This window comes from Coloeus monedula (genome assembly GCF_965178545.1).
Source record: "Coloeus monedula genome assembly, chromosome: 4".
Lineage (NCBI taxonomy): Eukaryota > Metazoa > Chordata > Aves > Passeriformes > Corvidae > Coloeus > Coloeus monedula.
Window position 1 is genome coordinate 17,420,302 of NC_138784.1, and position 27,157 is coordinate 17,447,458.

Genomic DNA, 27,157 nt, shown 5'->3' on the forward strand with positions numbered 1-27,157 from the left:
TTTTTATTATCTAATTACAGCTTCCCCTCAATGTCTTCAATAATTACTTCAGTCTTGGGTTTGATGCACATGTTACGCTGGAGTTCCATGAATCCAGAGGTAATAGGAACTTTTTATTTCCTTAGCCCTGTGGGTGGGCAGTTATTTTATTAATTAGAAATAGAGTTGGATTTAACATCCTGTTCTTATAATTCAGAAGTAAAGCTGGAACATAAAACCTTAAGATACATACAAGAAGAAAAAGTGATTGTATCATGAGTTTCCAATTGATTCACAATTAAAAAATGAAAAAAGTACAAGGAAGATTGTAATTTACTGGAGGAAAAGGGCTAAAAGGGAAGATTTCCAAAGTTTTAGATCTTGTAAAGGAGATGATATATAAGTCAGGTGCGAGTGTGGAAGTGGGGGGAAGAGAAGAGCCACAAGACTGGAAATAGCAGGAATATGATTGTGTTCTCAGACTAGACAGCTGTTACCTATGGATCAGTATAGCATAACATCCCTGGACTTGGTACAGACCCAGAGTGTCTCTATACAAGTAAAAGGGTTAAAAGTCTGCAGCAGTGTCAGGAATTTGAGCAGTTGTAGCACCTTGTCTGTCCCCTTGCCAGTGGCAGTTATGCCACCCTGTACATATTGACACGTGGCTTAAGCACTGATATGAATGGCTTTAGGCAGTGCTTGTAGAAACAAACCCTGTTCAGGTGTCTGCCTTCAGCTTTTGGTCATTCCAGCTTCATATGCAGGTATTTTTTCTGAAACACAGCCTTCCTTATATTCACTGTCATGCTATCAGAGTGTCATTTCAAGATGAAAAGATAGCACACTAACGACAGGCTAAATAAGAGCAGGATACATGATGGAATGAGCTAATGCATATTTTATGATGTTTAAGACTGCTTCAAGCTTTAGGAATAATAATGAGGGGCCACAAAAGGGCACAGGAATGAAATTATGACAGCTGTATGCGGTTTTTTTTATGAGTGCATATCACTCTGCATTGCTAATGTGACTGTGAATATACTGTATAGATTAAATGCATGGCTACTTTCTCATTTAATGGAGGCATTATTAAATAATGAAGTTATGGAGCCCTATAAAGAATGAATGTTATTCCAGACATGCCAGTGTTTTAAAAATTTACATGGGTGAAAAAGCACTTGGCAGAGCAAGCTGTGTGTCTGAGTACGTATGGCCAGGAGACCTTTTTGTAGCACAAGTCTTCACTGCTGGTGTCATCCTTATTTTCTTAAATGCAAAAATATATGAAACGAATTCTATGCATTTTAGGAGATGAAAGCTTATAGCCTTGGAGGTGTTGCTGGCGTGTGGGTTGTATTGTTTTTCACGTGGAATTGGGGTTGTGCTGCTTGGAGAAGAAAAGCTTCCTGGGAGCACTAATTATAGCCTTTTGATACTTGAAGGGGATTTATAAGAAAAATGGACCCTGTTTCAATAGGACAAGGGATAATGGTTTTAAGCAAAAAGAGTGTTAATTTGGACTAGATATAAGGCAGAAGTTTTTAACAATGAGGGTGGGTAAACGCCGGCACAAGTTGCCCAGAGAGGTGGTGGGTGCCGCATCCCTGGAAACATTCAAGGTTGGGTTGAATGAGGCTCTGAGCAACCTGATCTAGATGAAGATGTCCCTGCCCATTGCAGACTAGATGTACTTTAAAGGCCCCTTCCAGCCCAAAGTATCCTGTGGCTCAGTGAATTAAGCAATGCAAAGCAGATTATGATCTCATTTACCATTGATGACAATCCAGAGAAATTCTTAGCAACAGTAGCAAAATGTAAAGTACTTTAACAGCTATAGCACTTATGCTCTTGAGATAAGTGGCTGTATGCAGTTGCTTATGTGGAGCTATTGTAATCACACATAGTATTAAAACAAATGAATACCCTGCCTGCAAACCAAAATAAGATAAATTGTTATGAACTCTCAGCCTAGCAGGACACTTTATGCAGTAGAGATTGGTCAGCTGTTATATTTAGAATAAGCAGTGATTGCAACGTCTCAGAGGAACCTATATATTAATGTGGCCTTTTCCATGGCAACCTCTACACTTTCTTGTGACTAATCAGATTGAGACTTGAGGGTTGGATCCAAGTCTAATGTATTTAGCTCTGCTTCTTCGGGAAGTGTTCTGGGTAGTGGCTCTTTCCAACTTCCTCCATTGTTATCCTTATGCTTTGGTAGAGCATGGAAGATGCAATTTACTTTATCCCTGCTGACATGCTGTTTGATCCCTCAGCTCTGCAGGACTGTTCATTTGCAGGAAACTCCCCCACTGCACACAGAGTCTAACATATTCAATTTTCCACTTCCTTGATGGTTTAGGAATGATGAGGATGGAGTGAGCCTTGGATATGCATTCAGTAATTTACTTCTACAATCAAGGTTACACTCAAATCAACTTAAGGCTCTATTTTACATCACAGAGTCCTTACTCCCCACCCATGCTCATCTGTGATGGCAGAAGTAGGAGCAGTAGGTTGAGAGACTGCTTAGTCCCTGACCTCAGAAGAGCTCCTTTCCTGTTCTAAACCAGGGCTTTTGTTATGGGGAGTGTTTGTCATAAGATCCATGTATGATCCAGTGCTGTGGTGTCTGCCGTCTCTAACCATTGGGGATAGTTGCATGAGAGAATGTGCAGCACAGGCACTAAGCCTTCAGAAGCCTTCTGCTGCTTAGCATGGGGTGTCAGGACTCTGCAAAGAGCTGTGAGCTCAGTGTGATGAGATTGACTTATACAATTAAATTCATTTTTTGAGGTAGAAGTGGCCCTGTCTGAGTTTGAGTCACCTGTGACACAGCAACAGGTATAGTAACTGACCCAGCAAGCAAATCAGAAACCTCAAGCAGCTCATTTTTATGAAATGGAGCCACATATTATGAGATGTAGTGGCTGCCAAGAGAACTAGAAGTATTGTGTTAAGTGGTCATTTGAGGGGTAATTTGGATGTGTCCTCACTAAAGTGATGCTTTATCCAGGACTGCTTTGGTAGTTTGATGTTTTCACTAGAGAATCGATGGGCAAGGGTGAGTAGTTGGTAGTAACACTGAATTCAGTGCCAGAAGGGCTGCTTCTGGAATCTCTAGATGCCACAAACAAGGAAAGCAGTTTCCAAGGAGGCCCAAGAATGAACTGTATTCTGGGAAATGTGCCTTGTATTGGGAGATTAAGGGAACTCCATTTAGCTTATTGGAAAGAGGGTTAAGAGGCAATTTAATTACTGCCTGTAAGTATTTACTCAAGGAGAAGATATCTGATAGTTGAAGGCTCTTTAATCTGACACAGAAGCATGACAAGATTTAGCAGTTGGCAGTTGAAGTCTGAAAATTTCAAGATTGGAAACCTCCACATTTACATTAACAGTGAGAATAATTAACCATTAGATGTATATTGGTACTAGACTCAAATTTCTCCATCACTTGGAGTCTAATCAAAATGAAACAGCTTTCTAAATAGGTTTTAGAGTAGCCAATTCTTTTTTTCTTTTTTTTTTTTTTTTGCTGCGAGAATCTTTGGGTAGATATGTCTATTCCTTAGTAACTCTCTAACACTTTCTTAAATTCTGATTAAACTCTTTAATTTAATCAGAATTTAAGGGTCTTTTCCACCTTGTAATTTACTAATACTATACTCCTTGTTCAAAGCACGGGTTAGTGTTTCATTAATTTCTAATAATTCTTAGAGAGTTGTTCTGCATTGCTAGAAACAGAAGTCTCACAAATTGTCATGAGGCATCATAAGATTAATAGTCTGAGAGGTGTTAAATTAACTGATTAAATTCCTGTTACCTCTTTGCTCATGTTTCCCTCTATTTCCACTCTCTACCAGAAAGGGGAAGGATTCAATATCAATGTTCAAAATCTGATAGCAGAGAAAGGCACAGATGGGGGACTCATACATAGAAAACCTATTTATGTTAATATTTTCACTGAGTGATACACTGAAAGCACTGTAGTGCTAGCAGGGAATGTGAAGGTATAATGAAGTCTACTTGTTTCATTAGGGTGTTCATACCTTTATTTTTCATCCTTTCACAGAAGCAAATCCAGAGAAATTCAACAGCCGATTTAGAAATAAAATGTTTTATGCAGGGGTAAGTACAGATTTGTCTTATGGAATGATGTTAACTTAGTTGTTTGAATGTTTTCTTAATTACCTTCCCCCTCACTTTCTCACATCAGAAGGTCATGCCAGTTACAATTTCAAGTGCACACATGCTGTTTCTGGCAGTGCCACACAGACGTGTCTGTAGAAAAGAACCTGAGGTACTATTATACAGAGCTGAGCAGGTGTGAAAAGAGCCACTCCTTTGGACACAGTCATGGTTGTATCTTGGTCCCTCTGCTTCTGGCTCATAAGCTTCTCAAGACACTGCTCTGCTTCTCTCAGGGTTTGGGAAGTGCATTGATAGTGACTTTTCTAGAGGAATTCCCAAAGTTTTGGCCTTTGTAGCTTTGAGGAGTAGTCTTGGATGTAGGGCCATGGGGAGTGCAGGGCATAAATCAGGTATTTGGAGTGATTAATAATGTTTGAATATGCAAATATACTTGTGCATTCAGGAGGCAAATGGACAGCACTTTATTCTAAAGCTGTTAAGAGCAAACACCATTTTGATAACGAGTGGCATATAATGTATTTCTGGATGGTGACACCCACTGTACGCATGTGCCTTAAACATGGAAACAAGTGAGTGAGCAGGAATTTGCACTTAACAGTCCAGGATATCTTGCACTGGGGTGTCCAAGGACTGTTTTTCAGTTAAGCTCTCAAAAGGAGAAGTATCACAATTTAAAACAAAATAAAATTATATCTTCTGAGAGAGTAAGTTTGACAAAAGGATGACATTTTGGTAATTAGCTCTCCAGGGGGATAAGAGCTGAGGGGAAAAAAAAAAAAAAGAGCGAGAAGTGTTGGCAATTCCTGCACTTATTTCTGTTGCAGGCAGCCTTTACAGACTTTCTGCAAAGAAGCTCAAGAGATTTATCCAAGCATGTTAAAGTTGTGGTAAGTATAAGAAATTGTGTCATAGTATTGTGGGGAGGGGGTGGAGGTGGAGGTTTGGAGAGAGAGTGAGGTGAGAGTTTAATGGCTCTGTTACTTTTCAGTTTTGAGCATGACATTTGCAACACATTCCAAGGAAAGTCTTGGGAAAGTTGTTACAAAGCAGCAACACTTCTCTTGTCTGTGGCTCCATTCAGCAATTTCTCTGTGCTCTGTCACTTTGGCTTTGTAGTGTGATGGTACAGACCTGACCCCAAAGATCCAGGAGCTGAAGTTCCAGTGTATAGTGTTTTTAAACATACCCAGGTAAGTGCAAGACAGATTCTTGAAGTTATACAAGAAAAATAAAAATAGTTTTCAAAAGACACTTACCAGCTGTCCTAGACTTGGTGAATGTGCAGGGAGCATTTTGCCTCTGGGCTACCTTGTTGAGAGCTGGAAGCTTATAATGCTATTAATGAGCAACCCAGAATGGCATCAGAGTTCAGAGTGCAGCAAAACCATCCTTTAAAAAGTTGAATATCCTGATACAGTAGAAATGCTTAACAAACACACTTTGAAAAGTTGTTCATATAACCTGGAAATAAGTTAATAAAGAGACAGATGTCTGGTGTTTTGCTTTATTAGAATCAGAGTGTGAAAAAAAGGAAAGGGGGAGGAGGGGACAGAAATGGAGAGAGGGGAAGGATAAGTATTTTACCAGTTAAGGAATACCAAACTGCTGAAAGAAGTTAAAAGGTGCCCTTAATAAAAATATAGCTGAATTATTAAAAGTTGTCAATCTCCTGCTCTCTAGAACAGTAGTCTCCAGGCTTAATTTGATTGTGCATCCCTATCAGTAAAAATCTTTCAAGCACCACCCCAATATTTGTATATTTATAAGTTATATACATGTACCTCTATACCAGTATTACAAACAATATAAAGCATGCACAAATATAAATTAAGAAAAAATGTCATGAAAATGAAACACTTATTTTAATGTTTGTTTTTAAATTTTGCTTTCTTATTTATTAAAAGTAAAAGCAATATTTTTCTTCACATCCTCTAATTGTCTTGTCAGTTGTGGATTTTTCTTGCATGCACCCCACTTTGGAGACCATTGCTTTAGACAACCTCCTACTTTGCTCCACGTGCAGTCCCAAGCACGTGCTCTTTTGAGTTCTGCACTGCAAGCTTCTACTTGGTGTCACCTCTCTAAAGTTCCCCCCTTCTGTCACTTTTAGATCACTTTCACATCTATTCTTTGATGGTAGAAAAGAGAGATGCCACAGCTGTATCTGTTCCTGCTTCTTATGTCTCCCTGCCTCCTCAAGCTATGCAATGTTTTGCGTTCCTTGTGCTGTTAGAACTGCTGAGCTAGCAGGGAGAGAGGAAATAGGGGCAAAACAGCTTTATGGCTTAATAGCTCACCAGCAGGAATCAAAGCAAATAGGGAGAAAAGAGTGCTGCTGCTCTGTTACCTATCTCCTGGCGTTTCACCATTTTCCTCTCAGAGAGGGACCTGATAAAGTTTATGGTGGATACATTTGCAGGTGTTGTATCAGCTTGGAAACAAGCAGAACAGGCTAATAGGCTACTAGTCAGGACCCATCTGGGCAAGCTGCTGCCTCAAACTCGCTCTCCAAACTTCTCTCTGTAGGTACTGTGCTGGCACAATGCCCTGGGGAAACCCTGGTGATCACAGAGACTTTGAGCCTCAGCGTCATGATGATGGCTACATTGAAGTCATCGGGTTCACCATGGCCTCACTGGTGAGTCCATGGGGGTGCTGCCAGGCTGGGTGAGCTCTGTGGGCAACACTGCAGAGGGCAAAATTGTCCTTGTTACTGAAGAATGAGTGGGTTTCCCTGTAGTCAGCGAAGGCCAAAGCATTTCTCTGCTGTTAAATGGCAGAGTCAAATGGTTCTTTTCTAATAAGAGATGTGTTATTTAATAATAAAAAGTATTCTTTGTAAAATATGGCTAATTTGCATCTGCAGTGCTTCCAAGTTAAATGGTAAGATTATTACAGTAAGGACAGTATGAAAAGTCATGATTTTACTGTGGGAGTGTTCTATGATCAAATAAATACTGCTTTTTTCTTTTTAACTTTTGTCTATTTCAATCTATTTCAATAAATGCCTATTTTTAGGTATAGCTAGCATATAAATATGAAATATTATATTAAATTGTATGCACATTCAGTTTCCATATGCTCACCAAAAATCTTGTGAAACCTTAGTAATAGCTGTGGAAAACTTTATTAAGTATTTCTTGCATGAATTTTATGTCTCCTTTTTATTCTGCTAGGAAAAGGAAATTCAGCCAACAATTTAATTTGTCACTGCACTTTCTGTCAATGCTGACCTTAAAGTGAACTAAAACTGAGTTACCATAAAAGCAATCTCTGTAAATACCCTGGTGTCCTGCTGTGGCAGTGGTCAAACACAGTGACAGTGTCTGCAGGGAGTGGTTAAAAGCAGCCAGAGTTGGTAGTTAGTGCTAGCACTAGCCTACCTAAGGCACTGCATCTTGGACTTAGTGTGGCCAACAGAAGGCCTGTAACTGGGCTTCCTGGCAGGTTTTTATAGCTCACACTTAGCTCCATGCCTGTAGGCCTTTGTTGCTGCTGTCTCATGTAAGCTAGTTTAAAACTAAGATGGATAAGCCTGTTTTAGCTAAATTCACTATTTGTGTGACCTGCCCTCAGTCCATAACGCTTTCACTAAATATCCATGATAATGGCGTTTGTTTCCTCAAAGAGAAATTCAGGCAAATCTAAGCTTCAAAGTAAGCAAAAAGCAGTCTTTGTCAATCTTTATTTTAAAAAGTTTGTCTGGGTTAAGGATAATTTTGTGGCATTTCTTTTTTTTTTTTTTTTTGATGAGTCTAGTGGATTAGGAAAGAAAAATTGTTTATTAGCATAGTAGATCTCGTGGAATAAATGTCAAGAGTTTAGGGCATGTTTTTGAAAATGCTGTCAAAATTCTCTTTAGCATGTACCAACTGACAGTTTTCAGTCAGAAGAGTTTTTGGGTTTGTCACTAACACTGCTTCAGCCAATGGAAGTGGCTAAAATGATCTCAAAAGCTACCAACAATTTCAACTGGGGCTGAATTCAAGATGTTGGGTCCTTTGAGCTGCTGTTTCTCTTTAAAGGAAGCCTAGTTGAGAACAGAGGGTCTACAGGTGTACATTGGTTGTGATGCTGAAGAACGATTGTAACCCTAGACTCTCTTGATATAACCCTAACTTGATTTGTATGTCTCTCAGATTTGCTTGTTCATACCTAAGTGGGTCTGTGAAACCAAGGGAAAGAAATACTTTATAAGAAGTATTAATTATTATATTATTGATGCTATTATCAATTGATCCATAATATTAAGTGCACAGAGCACGATTAAGGCCTTGACTTGTGTTTAGGCTGTTCTCTGTCAGCATTTCATTAATATAAGATTTTTTTTTTCTGCTTCTGAGAGGTGAAAGCTAACAGTCACATAATAGTCGTATTCATTAAAAAAATACATTTCTGCCCAAATATGTCTGCCTAGAACTTGAAGGATCTGCTTATTGTCTTCCTTGCTTAATTTCTTTGAAATGAATTCTTAAACATGATATTTAATTGTTTTTGACAAGGTCCTTCTGCTTGCTCTTTTCAGCCAAATGTTGAGGTTGACTTGCTGTGTAGGCTTTCACAATAAAAAATTTAAATTTATCTTAATTATCATTAAGGACTATCCTGTTCAGGAAGGGGAAATAATTTTTCTGTCTCGCAGATGTATCTAATTAGGGACGTTGTTTTAAAGAGCAAATAATTATTAACATTACTGTTATTGTAAAAACAAACCAACCAAAACAATTTGAAAGCTTGAAGAATGAACACAGGTATTTATTTGTGCGTGCACATATAGGTGATGAGTCCTGTAATGCACGTGGTTAGATATCTGCTTGTTGCCCACCACTTTTCTTTATGAAATTTGAAGTATTGCTTTACAGTTTCAGGGTGAAAACACTTTCATTGTGCTCTTTTAGGAAAGCTTAGGTATGGAGTACTGTGTGATGGATGCTGGCAGCAAAGTGGCATTTTGGATTTGTTAACTGCCCCAGCTGTCTCTGTTCTGAGGTATCTTTTCTTTTCCCTGCTTGGTGTTTTGTTTGTTTGTGTTTTTTGCTTGTTTGTTTTTTGCAGGCTGCTCTCCAGGTGGGCGGTCATGGAGAGAGGTTGCACCAGTGCCGGGAGGTGACGCTTTTGACGTACAAGTCTATCCCCATGCAAGTGGATGGTGAACCCTGTCGGTTGGCTCCCTCCCTCATCCGGATCTCCCTAAGGAACCAAGCCAACATGGTGCAGAAAAGCAAGAGGAGAACATCTATGCCTTTGTTGAATGAGTGAGTTGCATATGTGCATGTCCTAGTGGCAGGAGGCCCATGTGGGGCAGCATTCTCAGTCATGGATTTTGCATGTACTGGACTTGCAGCGCATTTGAAAAATAAATTTAAAAAATCACATCTTCTGAAGTCCCTTTTCACTCTATTGTAAATACTTATCTGACTTTCTTTTTATCTTCTGAGTTACCCCTGTCTTGCTTTTAGACTGGTGTTGTATCTTTCTGTCATGTATTTATTTATTTAGAGAGGTTTCTGCAGGCTTGGCAGTGTACCCCTTGGCTTCTGACAGTTCTGCATATGTATGCCATTTGCCCTTGAAGTTTTTTTTGATTTAGTTTCTCAGCTTTATTGATCTGCTTTTTAAGCTGCATTGAAGACCCTGTAAGAAATTGCCACTATCAAGAACTAATCAGGACATATTTCAGTCTCTGTTGTGAGCACATGCTGCCTGGCAGAGTTTATGGAGAAAGACCTGAATGTCCTGAAAGAACCCTTTGTACTTTGTAGGAAATCTTTCTCCAGTATAGAAACCCAAATGAGTAATGTGTTTTGTAAATATGACTAGAGAAAAGCTAAGAAGATTGGAAACTAGTAGTTTGTGAAGAGGAATACTTAGGACTAACATTCCTTTCCATGATTAAACCTTCTTTACAAGCACTTCAGGAAAATTTTAATTAAAGGACACCTAAATGGTCAAATTTTGACCTATGAAAATGTCCATCTAATAAAGTCATTTAGATTATTTTGTAGAGGGTATTACTGTAATCCTTGTATAGGTCTTTATTGCTGCTAAAATGAGTGATGCAAGGGACTTGGCTGTTTTTCATCAAGTATTCTAAACGCGAAGCAAAACAGTCTCTCCCTTATCCAAAGATACTGAAATAACAACCTAAAGTTATTTAGATTCATTTAATTCAAACACTCATGCACCAAGGGCTTTAATATTTCTCAGGAAATGGGTGGGGAATTTTGCTGTTGCAATTGTAATGGTGAGGCAAGTTCTGTGAAGAGATGTAATACCTTTCACTAGACTAACTCATATAAATGGGAAAGAAAGGACAAAGTCTTAGGCACATCTTTTCTTTTAGCTATCTGAAAAGTTGTCTCCCATACAGCTGTGTATCTAGTGAAAGATATTGCTTTACTCCAAACTTTGACTCCAGCCCTTAAGAGTTTTTTGTCATCCCCTGGCTGTCAATCTGTTCATGTAATCAAAGCCACCCTGGTTACTTTCAACATGTTCCTGTTCAATTTAGCACTCTGTTCTCTTTCTGAGACTAATGCTTTTATTTTCAGTAGAAGCCCATTTCTCTGATGTGCAATTTCTATTTGTCTGGAAAATATATAAAGTATGCTCATCTTTCTGGAGCAGAGAATGGCAGACTCTTGACTGTGGGCAGCAGTGCCCAATTTCACCCAACCACTACTCTTCAGTCATTTGTGAAAACTAGAATAAAGCAAAAGGCAAATCTGGGACATCTTTTCCTGCACTGAAGGAGATTTATGCAAACGTAAAAAGAAAATTCTTGGTATTTCAAACTGATAATTACCATGGTTAGGTTTGGACTTTTAGATCTGAATTTAAACTATGGTAGGGAAATACGGATTTGTAGTATATGCGAATTGTCAGGGGGATATTCTTTGTGGTTTAACTTTATTTAAATGTGCCATGGTACACTAAATTACTGTCACAGTCCTTTGATTTGGCTGAGGCATTTTTCTGCAGATCTGTGTCTTGGGAAAATGCAAATGATCTGTCAGGAACTGGAGTCTCAGCTTCACATATCAGAAACTGTGCGTGTATATATTTACATCTATTTCTATATCTATCTGTGTATGTACTTCACTCTGAAGCATTGAAAGCGAAGGTCAGAGGAGTTGAATCTCATGGTGTGTTAAAAAGTAAATGGCATGTTAAAGGTTAAAATCTAAGATATTAGTATTGTAAGAAGTTCATTCATTGTCATGCTGATTGGTAGTATTGCACAAGTGAAGAAATTTGTAATTAAATATGTTTATCTATTTTTCTTAACTTGATATCTAGGGTATAACTCCTTGTTCTGTTGGAATCTCCCAGAAAGCCTTGTATGGGATTGAACATGATAGATTAAGGGGTTATTTATGACTATAATTTGAACGTTAGATGTGTGAGATAAGTAAGTGGGTCTGGAGCTATCCTTAGTTACTAGGCAGCTCTTCTTGAGCTCCTTGCCAGGAAAGCAATTAGAAAATTATCTTGGTCACAGAAATGCAGAGTTGTTATTATTATCAGCTTTGATATTGTTGCCAGATAAGAAGTGGGAGTGATTAGAAAAAGACCTAATTTGAAGGAGATTTACACTGTTTCTATATTTTTTTGTCCCAAACATCTTTGCTCTGGGGGGTGGGGTTTTTTCTCCTTGAAACCCTTGTTGCCTTTCTCATTCCTGTTCCCCACTATTGATCATGGTAGCATGTGAAAGAGACAACGTATAGCTCAGTTTTCTGTGATTGAGCCAAGAAAGTGGTTGTTGTGAGCTATACCAAAAATTATGGGGAATAAGAAGAGAAACTCTGGTTCAGCTTTTCCAGGAATAATTTTCTGATTAGAAACTCCTATGTAGTATATCCCCCAGTAAATTTCAGTTAATGAACACTTTATGAATTGCAAAACGTACTTGGCTCTCACTGACTTTTAGTTTGGGTTGAGGAAGAGCGTCCTGCAAAATGGAAGAGGAAAAAGAGGGAAGGGCTTTTAGATGAAAAAAATTCTAGGCACCTGAGAAAAAGAAAGGCACCATTTGGATATTAACACTAAAGGTGAATTAATATTGGGAGTCACTATATATAAAATGCAAGTTTACCTAAAGTATGAGAAAAAAGAATGGAAACAACAATTTGTTATTGTGGATACATAATCTCCAGTAAGGGTACTTTTTCTTAAACGGTAATTAGAGATGGTCAACCCTTGGAGCCAGTTCTATCCATCTGGATCTCAGCTTTGATGTTTGCCTTTTTGGACCTGCTTCCAAAGTCTTTTGCTTTGAAATTTTTCAGTGCCTGTGAAAGAAATTCTGGGATCCCTTGTCCTCCTTGTATACTTATATGCCGAGCTTGTCACTGGTCCTCACTTGTGTCTTTGGAAAGCTCCTGTGTGCCACATAGCAGTGATTTTCTCCATTTGCATGTCTTCAGTTGCTTTTGGCTTCCTAGTGTGAGCTCAGAGCTCTGCATGTCCCTTCATTCAACTTTTATGTGACACATTCCTTTTGTTTCTGTTTAAATGTTGTGTGTCTTTCTCTTTCTTTCTTCTCCTCCACTCCTCCTCTCTTTCTCTCACCATTTTTTCTTGTCTGTCCTCACTGTGTGCTGTTTTTCTCCCGGCCACTCATTTCCTGCTGCCTTATAGTATCCATAAAGTGCAGTCTGCTGACCTGAGGAGAGTCTCGGCTCCCCCTGATTCCTTCACTGTGTGAGTATCTGGCTTTTTTCTATCCTATAAGTTCCACAGCCTTTTGTTATTACCCCGTGTCATTCAGCCAAGAGATGAGGCAGTAAAATCCAGTGACAAATGGGAAGAGGGAGATTAGGTGACAGCACGACTGATGGGTGCAGGCTCTTGCCAGGAAGGGCACGGTTCTGTAGTAGTCAAGTAGTGTGAGCAGGACATATCTGGTGATGGTGACCAGCTTCAGCCATGAGCCAGCTCCCCAGACATCCATAGCAACAGGCAGATCTGAAGTTAAATGCCAGGCATCATTCCTGGAAAGAACTGAGATGAGATCTTTTCAATCCAACACAGGAGGTTTCCTCTGAACACGAGGAAAAATACTTTTTGTTATAAGGTTGACAGAGCACTCTCACAGATTGCCAAGAGAGGTTTCAGAATATCCGTCTTTAGTGATATTCAAAACCCGCCTGGACCTGGTCCTGGACAGCCTGTGCTAGGTGGTCCTGCTTGAGCAGGAGTTTACACCAGATCACCTCCAGAGGTCTCTTCCAACTTCAGCCATTCTGTGATTCTGTGAAATTTCAGAAATCTGCAATACTTCATTGTTATTTTGCAAACAAGGTAAGACTTCCAGTTTGGTGTGCCTTATTCCTGGGTCCTATTTGGGTACACTAAATTACGGTTACAGTCCTTTATGCTCCTTTATGAGGAGCATAAAGTAATGAAACCAACTTGTCTCACCAACTCAACATCTAAAGCAGCCTCTAGAAAAAAGTTGGGGTAACCCTTATTTCTTACACAGAGCATTGAGCTGTGTGTCTGGGAGAATAAGTACTATATCCAAGCTCAGGGATATCCCTTGGAAAATGACCTCCGAGTTTTGATGCAGTTCATTTTAATGTCCCGTTTGATAATCAACTGTCAGGATAAAGCAGGGAGAGAAAGACTTGCAATCCCCAAACTAATTTGAAAGTCAAAGATGTTTTCTATCTTAAAATCTGTAAAAATAGATTAAATATGCTGCTGCACTGGGGCTGCCAATTATTATGTCTGGCAAATTAAAATAAGAACCCATGAGGTAACAGGAAAATTTGATTTGGATTATGATGGCTTTGAGATTCAAACATGCCCTTGTTTTGTTGTTGAACAACATAGAAGCAGACTGAGTTCCAGTTAGGACTGAACAGCAGGGCAGATCCTACTGAGACCTGGATGGATATAGCCTATCTTAGGTAAATGTCAGGATTTCTGTGGCAAGAAATGCATGGGAATTTGGGGTAGCCAATTTATTAGGATCATATGGTCTTTTTTGCAGGGACAGTAGAACTGTAGTGTGATCTATTGCAAATGTTTGTACAAGGTGTGTAATTAAATACAAGTGTTGTATTTTTGAGGCTCTTTTAAAAGGAAGGTAAAGACTTACATTTTCCAGCTTTATGTTCAGAGATGAGAAGATGCACATGTGAGAGTAAGTTTGTCTTATGTGATTGATGCAAAGGAATGCTGAAAAAATTACCATTGAAAAATAAAACATAATTTACTTATGTAACTCCTACAGCCCTTCTACAAGTGGAATAAACACTGTGGGTAGGCTGTAATTATTTTTTCAATTACAAAATCTGCATAAATGAAAATACAAATATCACTGTATTGGTAAATCCTATTCCTTTATGGAGTTTATGTGGCAATGATTTCAGCAGAGTATGTCTATAAAACCTGTGTGAATAACAAAAGGGTAATAGAAAATAATATTTTTGCTTATAGAGACAGAATCAACTTTCTCAGGCTGAATATGGTTACTGTCTACAAGAGGAGAGTCTAATAAAGAACAGTAGGAGACAAGGTGTAAGGGAGAAAGTGGTAGAAAGTGAACTATTTTCCAAATGCAAAGTTAAGGATGAAAATGCTTATAGACATCTTCTCATTTTTTTATGAAACATGATTTATAGGGAATTGAGTCTCATCCTTTCTTTATCAGTTTTTCCTGTTTAGTATGTGGGTTTCTGAACATGAGCTGTCCCATGTGCTCTGGCAGCCCAGAAAGCCAACCATATCCTGGGCTGCATCAAAAGGAGTGTGGCTAGCAGGTCAAGGGAGGTGATTCTGCCCCTCTATTCTGCTCTTGTGAGACCCCACTGGAGTGCTGCATCCAGCTCCAGGTCCCCAGTCCCCACCATGGGAAGGACATCAACCTGTTGGGGTGAGTTCAGGCAATTAGAGCAATGGAGCACATCTCCTGTGAGGAAAGGCTGAGGGAATTGGGATTGTTCAGCCTGGAGAAGAGAAGGCTTTGGGGTGACCTCACTGTGGCCTTCTGGTGCCTGACGGGAGCCTACAAGAAATATGGAAAGGGACCATTTACGAGAGCATGTAATAAAAAGTGGAATCATTTCAGCCTGTAAGAGAGTAGGATTAGATCAGATATTAGGAAGAAATTCTTTACAGTCAGGTACTGGAACAGGTTGTCCAGAGAGGTTGTGGGTGCCCCATCCCCGGAGGTGTTCAAAGCCAGGTTGGGTGGGGCTTTGAACAACCTGGTCTTGTGAAAAGTATCCCTGCTCATGGCAGAGGAGCTGGAACTGGGTGATCCTTAAGGTCCCTTCCAACCCAAAAAATTCTGTAATTCTGTTTAGTGGGATTATTACTACTGGAGAATCCACTGTGCTTGTAAAGTGTGAGAGAATCACAGTTAGCATGCAGGAGAAGAAAAGCAAGTACCAGGATTCTACTGGGAACTTCAGTATGTGTTTGTACTTTAAGTGTCTGTATTTTAAATGTCTGTGTGGGTGTGGCCTCTACAAAGCAAAGTGTGTTTGCTGAAGCAATTGTGAGATAAGAAAGTGCCAAAGAATTTACTACAGTTGGGTTAACCTGGTTTATCTGGGATAACACTTATGTCCTGGTTTTGGCTGGGTCATGGCTGATTTTCTCCCTAGTAGCTGGTACAGAGCTGTTTTTTGGATTTATGGAAAATATAATGTTTTGGCTGCTGCTAAGTAGTGTTTATCCCAAGTAAAGGACTTTTCAGTGTCTCATACTCTGCTGCTGAGGAGCTGCACTCAAAGATGGGAGGGTGTGAGGCCAGGTCAGCTGACACAAACTGGCCAAAGGGATATTTCACACCAGAGAAGGTCATGCCCAGTATGTAAACTGGAGGAGTTACCTGGGAGGGGTCTGACCACTCTTTGAGAATGGGCTGGTTGTTAAGCAATTGCATTGTGCATCACTTTTTTCTTTCGGGTTTGTTACTCTCTCTACCCCACTTATCATTACAATTATTATTATTACTACCATATTTATTATTAGTACATAATTTTGTTCCCTTATGAAATCCTTATCTCAACTATGAGGTTTACCTTTCCTTTCCAGTGCTTCTCCCACCCAAAGGGGCTGCCCTTTTGCCCAGCATTCCATGACGTGGCTGCTCATCTAGCTCAGATTCTCAAATGAAAGAAAAAAAAATGTGGTAGGGCTTATAATTTTAAGGTTATTTGTTTAGATAAAGAGCTTAGCAAGAGCCTTACCTTAAAATAATAGTGAACTTTTGTGAAGCCCTGAAATTCATCCATAGAAGAGACTGGAGGAGTCTGATCTGTCATGGCAGTTCTTATGTTTTAAGTAGATAGATGCTGTCAGAAACGTATTTTTAATGTACCATTTCCAAGCTTTGTCAATGTGATCTTGAGAGGAAGGTGAATTCCTTTTTGTCTTCTGGCTACAACTTTCCTCTTTCCAATTGTTCAAAACATTTAACTAATTTTCCATGTTTATTTCTTCTCTAGGAGACAGGTAATTCATTAATCATTCATTGTCACTGCAAACATTCCCTAAAAGACTGATTTTTTTTTTTAACTCGAGTATTTGTTGTATGGGGGGAAGTAGATTTCCTTTCCTGTTTACTGAATCATGTTAAAATCTGTTTGTGTGTAGGATGGTGGAGGCTGTATTATTGAAGATCTATCAGAAATTTGTCACTGGATTCTGTAGACTTGTTGGACTGTTTGTACTTATTATTCCTTTCTCTACGGAGACATGAAGCATAAGAAATGGTTCATAAATAACTGATATAGGGATTGGGGTATTTATAATTTACAGGTCTGTCTTCCCAGCTGAATCAGCCTGGTGGCATGGCAGAAGTGTAACCGGCTGCTGTGCAGGAGTGCCAGGCTTGGGCAGGACCCAAGCTCGCTCTGCCCCTGTTGTTCCCTGGGTGCCTGGAGGCAGGAGCATGTTTCCTAGGAAAACCAGCTGTGCTCCAAGTGAGCTGTCTGGCATCCTCTCACTTGTTGCTGGATGATCAATAGGGATGAGAGGAGGAAGTCACAACCTCAGCAAAAGCTGAGTGTATTTTCTAGGTGAAAGATCTTGGAGAAGATTCGTATTTAGGGTTTATGTTTAAATGAAATCCTTATAAATAATAACATGAACAAACAGAATGGTTTAGTTGACCCAAATCTTTATTTACATCCTCATGAGGCAAATGACATTTAATATTTAATTCTGTGGATTGATGTGTTTGTGGAATGAGGATCTTAATTAGATTCTTTAGGAGGTAATGGAATTCATTCATCCATACTTTCAAATACATTTTGTTGACTGTGTAATACACCGTTCAAAAAATAGTAGACAAGTAATTTAAATATTTTAGGTTGAATTAAAGCACAGAAATATCCCCAAATTTATTTATAAATTGTTACTATATGTGGAAAGCTTTTCTTCCTCTCGTTGTGGCTAAGCAAGTTGTTTTACACAGTATTCAGAGACATCTATTTCTATTAATACTGTACTAGTGTTTGTTTTCGGAGACATTCATCACCCTGTTATTTGCTTTTACATGGACATGCTTATGTATTTAATCGTTCTGGTTTCTGCATGTACTGAGTATGTCTGAACAAAGACAAACTGATCGATTTGTATAATAATATGGATTATTATGCAGTGTCTATGAAGACTACAGAAGCGTTGGTAGTGGAAGTATTTTGCTCAGCTGCATTAAATAGAGTTCTGTGAATGAATGAGTTAATTAGTTTGACTGATGAGGACAATATACCCTGGTGTCAATTGCTAGTCTGATAGCACAAGAAATGAATATTCAAATAGTGAGCTTTAGAATCAAATTTATTTTGAATAGGTAATAAAATTTAGTGACAAAATGTGTCAGCCAATGACTATTCTAAGAGGAAAAGGGTGTTTGCAAAGAACTGATGAACAAAACAAGCTTCAGTTACTGAATAAATGTCTCTTTTGTGCATGTGTCAATATACACACGTTTTTAGGAATGTGTACATGCTTACTTGTATAACAAATATGCTACTTGTGACTGGACCTGGCTGCATGTATAAATCTCTACCCTGTAGAAAAGACCTCTTGGCATTGTTATTTCTGATAATAGTTTATTTTCTGTAGAAAGCTACTGTTTCCAAGGCTACGTTTTTTTTGACTAGGACAGCTAAACTTTTCAAGTGGACAAGAGGCCAAGTTCTGTTTCTTTCCAGTTGTATGTTTTAGCACACAACCTGTTTATGTAGTAGTTTTAGCCTGTCTTTATAAAAATGGTGTGAGAGGAGGGCAGAACAGAATATCAAACTCTGGTACTTGGCAGCTGATTGCCCTCCTACACTGGACCTGCTCCTATTTCTCCTCAGAAAATACATCACACTTAAGATGGCCTGCTTGCTGTTCCTGCAGAGGCAAAGTCAGAAATATACAGTGCGCCTATATACCAAAAATTATACTTTTTGCAAAAGCATGGGAAGTATCCTCTTAAACGTTTTCTAATTAAAAGATAATTTTGGAGAGTGTGTGTGTGTGGCTCCTGGAAAAACAAATATATTCTAGATTTGCTCTTCATTTTGGATATTTTTCTCCCGTGAGCTCCCAGCAAACAAAAAGGGCTTGCTTGCTTCTTTGCAGGCGAAAGGACTAATTTGACTCAGAAGGTGATACTGTGTATGCAATAGGTTGCCATCAGCTTCAAGCCAGGAAATAAATAACATTTGTTTTTCTTCCTTGCCTGGCAATAGGTAGTGAGTCAGCATATCTACAGAAGTCAGTGTTGTCTTTCTTTCCCCTTGGTGTCCAAACACTATCCTCAGGTTCTCACAGGTAGGTTGAGGGGAGGCAGATAGCCAAGGTTTGGCAGATGTTGGCATGAGGTCATCCTGTTTCCCTGTCTTTCCTCTCCTGCTTTCATGAGATATTCAGGTTATTCACTGAGATAGAGTTGAAACGAGGCCTGTTGTGGTAAGTCTGCCACTGATTAATTGATGAAGAAAATTCACACTTGAACCAGTGCTTAGAAATGAGGTAACACAGGTAATGCTTGTGAGATGTGCCTTGTCCTGCACTAGCAGTGCAAATGCTGTAGGTCAAATAGTTTAAAATTGAGGTGAAGAAAGAAGCAAACCTGTATATTTATGATAGTACACAGCATTATGACTTTCAAAAGGCAGTGTGTATTAGTCAATATTACTGTAGGCAGAGTCCTGTTACTAACAAAATTAAAACAGAAAATATAGACAGTCTTTTGGTGAAAGCACGGAATGAGTAATCATTGCTTTTAACTGACCTGGGGCTGAGTTCCTATAGAACAGGCATTTGCTATGTGCATTATAATACACAGGTTGTCTATCTTTCTTCAGAAGTGGAAAATGCAAATGTGGCTAAGTTTATTTGCATAGCATCCAGCTAAACTTAAAAAAATCATATAATAGGTTATATTAAGGTAAGAATTAGTGTGAAATGAAAAAAAAGCTTTTCTGGACAAATTTCTAGAAATATATGAACACTTAAATTTCTAGATACAGACCTATTGAGTCTTTCAAAATTATTACTAGTTGAGGTATCTAAATCAGACCAAAATCTGTAAAAATGATGTTAGCATACAGCTACTTGCTTTTAAAAGTCCTCCTGGGTTCTGAGTACTAGACTTGCAATATTAGAAATCCGGTTGTTAGCCACATTTTTGTTGACTGTTTCTAAGACAAGACATGCTGGATCAGGATCCTTCAGAAATTTGGTGTGGATACTCTGATGGGCAGAGGAATGGTTGTCCTGAGATACTTCCCAAGAAGTATCTTTCCATGTCTTGAAATTCAAGGTGGCAGATCTGCTGGCTGTGGTAGGGCTCTAAGAATGTACACAAAGTCGAACTGGAGAAGGGGGGGGGTAGGTACATAGGGGTGTAAGTACTCATAAAAATCTTTACACACAAGCAACAAAAGGGATTCTTGATCTTGCTTATTATTTAAGGTGTAATGTCTATGCTTTTGTGCAGTAGAAAGTCATAATTTTAAATGCAGGAGTAGGCCTGTGGGGACTTGGCCCAGTTTTGAAGAGGCTTGTTCTTCTTCTTCTTCTTTCAGAGAAGATTGAAATCCCTTCACATCCTGTTTTCCTTCACTCTTCTAGGGAACACTTTATCTAAGAAACTTTCTTCTTTTCTTGCAGCCCTCATTCCATCCCAGATCGCCTGCGGATCAGAGTGAACAAGATCAATTTACAGGAATACGAGGGGCTACATTACGACAAGGAAAAACTCCGTGAAGCTTGTAAGTTGGAAGTAGCCAGATTGTAGCAGCTTTTGGTAGAACATTCTGTACAAATCTTACCTTGACCAAAACAACTCCTACCCCAAAAATAACAACAAAAAAACCCCAAACACAGAGGCAAGCGTACATTTTTGGATGTGTAATGTAGAGAGTACACTCATCTGTATGTGCATATGTACAAATGCGTTCTGTCTATATAAATAACCCCTATAAAGATCATGTATAGAGATTCCACCTGCTTTCTTATTTAACTATGTCTGTGACCTCTGATTTTATTTACTGTAAAATAAGTGGTTTTCACACAGGGTATTTTTTTGCTCATGTTTTTCTGTTGGTTCTGCTGGCTTTCTAGTATATAAAACTGTACCCGGTTTTGTGATTAACATCAGATTTCAAACTGAGTGGGAGACCATGATACATTTGAAATTGAGAATGTGCACTGACCTGGAGCATGGTTCTTGCACAGGTACATTTATCTCGGGGAACAAATCTGGCTTCCCCACACTGTTATTTTTTACCAGCCTTCAGTCTTCCATTTCAGAGAATAATCACTGTTTTGTTTCCTTGTGTAATGGTTTAATTGCCGTGTTCAGGGGTAAGTCAAAAGCAGACAGTGGTTGCTTTGGCAACATTGATGATGACAATATGCACTTAAAAACGGAGTTCCTTTTCTTGGTGACACACAGAGTCATTAATCAATGTGGGACAGGGCTGCTTGTGATAACAATTTAATAGTCTTGTTATGCATCTGGCTCATTATTCATATTAAATTATAAGCATGACTGTTGTGCAACAAAGCTTCGGTTCCCTCTGCAATACAGAGTGCTCTGGTAATTATAGGATGGCAATCCTTTTAATTGGTTTGCTTACCTTATTGTTGGAAGATAGTTAAACTGTTTCCATTTCACTCTTCTAATTCCAGCCCTCCTCATTCTACCATCTCTCCTTACAACAAAAGAATTGAAACGGCTTAAATTTTGATATAGGTCTTGACAGCCTTAACTGAGGTTCCTGTTAGTGGATTTTGGTCATATTTAAAGCAATCAAAGTCTTTTTCACTGGACTGAGAAAATTTTTAACAGGATCAGGATTATTCCTCACTGGATGAGAATTTGCCTCAAGTTTAAATTGAGAGTTTGAAATTGAGTGGATTTCAGGCCACATTCAACACACAACTCTCCAACACTGTCAGAAACAACTTGGTTCATTTGAGAAATTCACATCTGAGGAGAACTATCCTCATCCATCCCTACTGTGGATGTAAATTTTCTGTGTCTGTAGTTAGCATATATTATGTCCTTAGGAGCCATTACATATTCTGACACAAATTATACAATTTCTTACACTATTGTCACTGCAGTGGTAATTGTGTATCTATGTTATTTGTCACTTGCCAAGATACATAATGATAACATTATAAGAAAATGCCGGCGACTGATCTAACATCTTAGTTTTAGATTTTATACGTATTTGATCACTTACTAGGAGTGTGCTTAAGAGCTTATCATTCAAAAAACAGATGTTTGTTCATCAAGACTTAAAATAATTGCTTTTGGACATTGGTGGGTCATTCACAATAAAACCCTTTTGTCTCTTTGTAGTTAATGCATGGCCAGCTTGATAATATAACGTAGCTGTACTGGACTATTCTCCCCAGATATTTTCCATTGTGTTGTTTTTCCTACCAGTCCTCTTTGAACTGTCTCACTAATGCTTGTACATTACTGTTTTTACAGAAGAATATGAGAAAGCAAATTTTCCCATCATCCTAAAATTTAGAAACCAGAAAAGATACTTCACCTTAGCCTTTGCAGTTACTAGGAACGTCCTGTGAGAGGACATGTAACTTGCACTAGACACTGGTGGTCATAAGAATACTTCTCTGGTTCTATAACTTAAAATGTCTCTTTTACTGGGGAGTTGTTACTGAAGAGGTGCTGGTTTCCTGCAGCAGGACTGTAGCTCTTGTGTGTATGGATGTCTCACTTGATGCTTGCAGGAGACCAAGTTTACATACTTGTTCAGGCTTTGGCAGAATACCTACAACTGAATTCCAGAATGCTATGCTTAATATCCATTCTCCATCCACAAGGATTAAAAGCACTTCTACCTCCCTAAATAATTTGAGAACAAAGCAGAATCTCTCTCAATCTGAACAGGAAAAGGAAGCTGGTTAATAAGGAGTTATCCCTGAAGGAAAAATAGCAAAGAAGCTATTATGGTTTTTGCATGTTACATGTCTCCATAATACAGTTTTGAAAGCTCTGACTTCAGTCTAATAACCTGGATCATTTTAACTCACAGTAAATACATTTAACTACCCTTGTTTGCTTGAAGTACTGATTTGAATCTATCAACTGTTTCACCTAAGATAGCACTTCCTGACATAGAGGAGCTCATGGTACAAACTGTTCCATGAAGATTAATCTTCACTCTGCTGGAGGTAGACATCTCATTTTGAAAGCTTCCAGAACAATTAAAGAATGTCATTTTGTCCTTTGAAGAGCATGGTTGTCCGTTGCTCATTCTCCTTCTGTTTTCTACTTTTTTTGTCAATGCAGCTGGCATTTAACCAAGATGCTGTTTCTGAATTGTCCCTTTCTTCCCTCCCCTTGCTCCTTCTTTTCTCCTGTCAGCCTCTCAGTATTGTGCATAGGATGATTAATGGTGGTATAGAGGATGCTTATTGATCCTTCAGTGAGGAGCGATGAATGCTTCCAATGCAGCATTTTAAGAAAGGGATATATGTTGGCATTTTATTTAAGTTGTAATGCTCTTCACTGCAAATGTAGTTGTCTTTTCTAACACCTCCTTATTCATGTCCTAAGCACTTGTCACCTTAGTCACAAGCTTCACCATCTCTGGCCAATATGACAGGTGTACGTTACAATGACCATAACTAAGATTGTCTTACAAAGCAAGCTGGACTGATGTTTTTAGGTGGACAGAATTTAATTCTGTCTTTTGCCTGCTTATGTTGTGTGCACTCTCTCTGGCTTCCTGTTATAGCAGGAAAGTGTGAGCCAATGCAGAACTCTGGGTGAACAACTGAATTATTTTTAAAACAGCAAAATCTTTCTGTGTGACACTGTGTTTTCTTCTTTCCAATATAACTAAGAATTTCCTGACAATGGAGGCACATGCAGAAACTAATTATGTTAAAAGAAAAAATTAGCAACAAATAAACCAAACATAATCTAGCTAGTGACCTAGTGATCTTCAATACTTCTTAGTCCTTCCCAGCAACACCATTTCAGATTTGCACCATAAAAATGTATCAGTGAAGTAACTCACCCTAAGCAGTAACTGAACAGTTGTAGGATTTTTTAATAGGGTACATCAGCCCGTACTGCCCTCAACTTGTGTGTGCCCTAGCCATGGAGAATCATCTTAGCTTGCTCAATACCACTAAGGTTAAGGCGGAATCATACCTGACTGCAGTGATGACAGTATCAGAAATAACTCCCAGCCCTGTATCAGCTCTGGTTTCTCACAGTTTCTTTTACACAGAGGCAACTGTTCCATATATTCTCTAGAATAAAATAGCACACTAGCTTCTGAAGGAATTTTAAAAGAAAGTTTAGTTCCAGTCATATAACAATTGGACTGTCTGTAACCTAACAATCCTTTCCTGTGCAGCCTCCTTGCTCTGTGTGTGTTCATGATGCTTTAACATGATGGGATCTTAACCTCGAATTCTTGTCTCTTTGAGCAGCTGAATGTGTATAACGCACGTATCTCTAATATCTGTGGATTACTTGAGGGTTTTGGGGTCATCCTAGGAGTTCTTATCAGATGCATGGGGGTACATGGAGTGACAAGCTTGTGAGTTATTGTGATGTGTACGTGTACAGTGATACTGTAGCTTCCTCATACCAGAAATGCACTTAGAATCCTTGATCTCTCAAAGGCATTCTGACTCTCTAAAACTTAGGGATGTGACAGGTGAAAGTAATTTGGACACTAGTTCATGTGATTATGAACTAGCTAAGTAAGAAAAGGTCAGCACTTAGGACTTGGTATTTATATCCTGAATATATAATGTAAAAGGCAGCAGGGAGCAGAAGACTTCCTGATGAGCCACAAAGGAAATGTGCTCATATTGGGGAGCAACTTTGAGCTGGATGGATTTAGATGAGACAGGTTGTGCAGCTATAAACCTTCTCTTTCATCCTGTAAAGGAAACACCAATGGGCATTTATTTGTCAGGAGATCTCTTAGGGCACATGTTAGAAGCTCCATAAAAGACAACGTTGCCTTCACTCTGCTTAGAAGTCAGTGCCTTGCTGTAACAACTTTGTTTTGCCAATATGTGTTGTGTACACTAGCTAATTTAGGCATTTCTTCTTTACACTGTTTTAGTAAGACCTGAAACTGAGAGGGGTTGGATAGATTGCTTAAAACCACACAGCAAAATGAAAGCAAGAGGATTAGAAATCAGTAGTGAGTTAAATATTGGAAATTGTTATTGCCTGAGGCCGGGGGAAGGAGTAAACCCAAACCACTGAAATTTCGTATCATAGAATCATAAAATGATAGACTCATACAATGATTTGAGTGGGAAGGGATCTTTAAAAATCTTGTTTCCAACCCACCATCATGGGCAGGGACTCCTTCCACTAGACCATGCTGCTCCAAGCCCCTGACCTTGAACTCTCCCAGGGATGGGACATCTACCACTTCTCTGGGCAACCCATTCCAGTGTCTTGCCACTCTCACTGTAAAGAATTTCTTCCTAATATCTAATCTAAATCTACTTTGTCTTGACACCTCACAAGGCGTATTCAGTACAGTCCTCTGCCTTTTGAGCTAGTGGGAAATTGTCATTGTAAGTTTGCCATCTTCGTTAAACTAGAAGAGATGGGCAGTATTCCAAATATGTACAAATTTATATTTACCTTAGAGGAGTGAGGAGAAGCAAGAATATTAAGTTCCTTTTCAAACTTTCCAGGAAATCATACTGTAGTTTATCTTTCTTGGATAGGCTTTTCTGTGAGGCTCTTCTGTCCGTATTCTACTTGCGTGTTTCATTAGCGCTTTTCTGATTTGATTTCCTCTTACTATTTCAGTTCTGGTTGTCCCCTTTGGATAACTCATCCCACGCACATCCTTCCTGCCTGTCTTAGTCTGTCTCTGCAGTCCTCACAGCTCAGGTTCCTGTTCTTCTTCTTAACCATAAATACTTATTCCTTGTTTATCCAGATCTCTGCTGTCGGCTCTTAGTCCCAATACGCATTCCCAGCTCTTCAATTTTTTTTTTCTGTAGTCTGTTCCTTTTTGTGTGGTGTTTGGCACAGGTTCTCTCTTCCTTTGACTTGGGCAGCTTCTTCCCTTTTGTGGCAAGGTATTGGAGAAGTCACTGAGAGACTGGAGGGGATGACTGCTTTTTCAAACATGGTCTGGTTTAATCCGATAACCTGCACTGTGTTTTACCTCCTTATATGTGAGGATTTTGCAAGTCGACTAAAAAAACTGGTAACAAATGAACCTAGGAAGAATTGGGTTTTCTCAGTATAACAAGCAGAAGGGATCTGAAGAGGCACATGGCTTAGATTTGTGTGGCAAGAAAATCCTTTGTCACAAACTCAATGTTATTAAAACCATACTGGGGAAAGCCAAACCTCTTAATATAAATGTCTGAATATTTTATAATTCTCTACCAAGAATTTACTTGCTCCTTCATATTCGTAATACTGGTGGAGGCCCCTCAGGAAAATGGCATTCTTATGCCATATTCAGTAGTGAGGATCCTTTATTTGTTACATTAAACATTTACAGTCCAATGTCTAATCTCCCCAGTCCCCTGAGGTATGTCAGCATCAGAACGAGTTTTCCTGGCATTCGCATCTACTGTAATGATTTGTCTCGAGGCTGCTTTGTTTGGGATTTGAGTGGGTTAGTCATGGTATTAAGATCACAAATTGAATCCTTTCATAACAATAAACAGGGAAGTTAATTGAATTTTATAATATATATATTTGGACTTCCTTCATTTGTGTCCTCAAAACTATTATAGAGTTCACTAGCTCTAGGTATTTAGCATGATGGGCACTTAATAGGTCGAAGATTTGTTTGTTGCTTATAAATTCCATAGCTAATTTCATGAGGATGTAGGAAATCACTCCTAATCTTGCAGTTAATTAGAACACCACTCAAGCCATACTGCTGCATCTACCCAACCCTCCTCCTGCTGATACTTGGTTTTGGTTAGTGTTGCTAGGAACAAAAACCTTTCTGCAGTACTGGTTCGGATTATGAAGCAATTGTCTGCTTGTCTCATTTCCCAGGGTTCTTGTACTGCTGCTCATCGCAGCTGCCTGGACAAAGTCCTTTATAATCACTCAGGGAGCACAAAGGAACTGGGAGCTGGATGCAAGTGGCCAGAAGAGCAGGCACCTCAGGAGAAAAATATCTGGCACTTGAATGCTGTGGCTTGGCTCATGATCTGAGACTATTCCTTATTTTTGGCATATTCACATGTGTGGGTTTATCCATGTGTTCACAGGAGTGGACAGTGTGTGGGTACATGGAAAGTCGCTTTGTAGTGCCCATGCTCTTAATGTAAATATTTGCCCTCCCACCTCTCACCTGGCATATCCAGTAATCCTGAGCCCCTCAGCACAGCTCTGTGCTGTCCACATCCTCATCCACACAGCAAATGCAGAGGCTCCTTTAGTCCTGGATGAAAGTGTCCACAATGTTTACTGACTGCTACGACGTTGGCTTGGTCTTTAACTGATTTATCATAAATTAACTAATTTTGCCTCTATTGCATGGTATTGCAC

General features: G+C 39.1%; 1 protein-coding gene across 3 annotated transcripts in view; it reads left to right on the top strand.

Moving 5' to 3' along the window:
- Nucleotides 1-27,157, top strand: part of DGKI (diacylglycerol kinase iota) — a gene marked incomplete at both ends in the record, with an annotated part of 110,415 nt that overhangs the window by 24,981 nt on the left and 58,277 nt on the right. Inside the window, 8 exons of one of the 3 annotated variants that reach the window (XM_082279599.1) lie at nucleotides 21-99; nucleotides 4,058-4,113; nucleotides 4,962-5,024; nucleotides 5,254-5,327; nucleotides 6,664-6,775; nucleotides 9,193-9,392; nucleotides 12,781-12,843; nucleotides 20,272-20,372. In XM_082279599.1, the coding sequence (XP_082135725.1) occupies nucleotides 21-99; nucleotides 4,058-4,113; nucleotides 4,962-5,024; nucleotides 5,254-5,327; nucleotides 6,664-6,775; nucleotides 9,193-9,392; nucleotides 12,781-12,843; nucleotides 20,272-20,372 (748 nt within the window). Of the gene's footprint in view, nucleotides 1-20; nucleotides 100-4,057; nucleotides 4,114-4,961; nucleotides 5,025-5,253; nucleotides 5,328-6,663; nucleotides 6,776-9,192; nucleotides 9,393-12,780; nucleotides 12,844-20,271; nucleotides 20,395-27,157 lie in introns of all 3 variants that reach the window. The other 2 variants (XM_082279600.1, XM_082279598.1) reach the window with 2 other exon arrangements.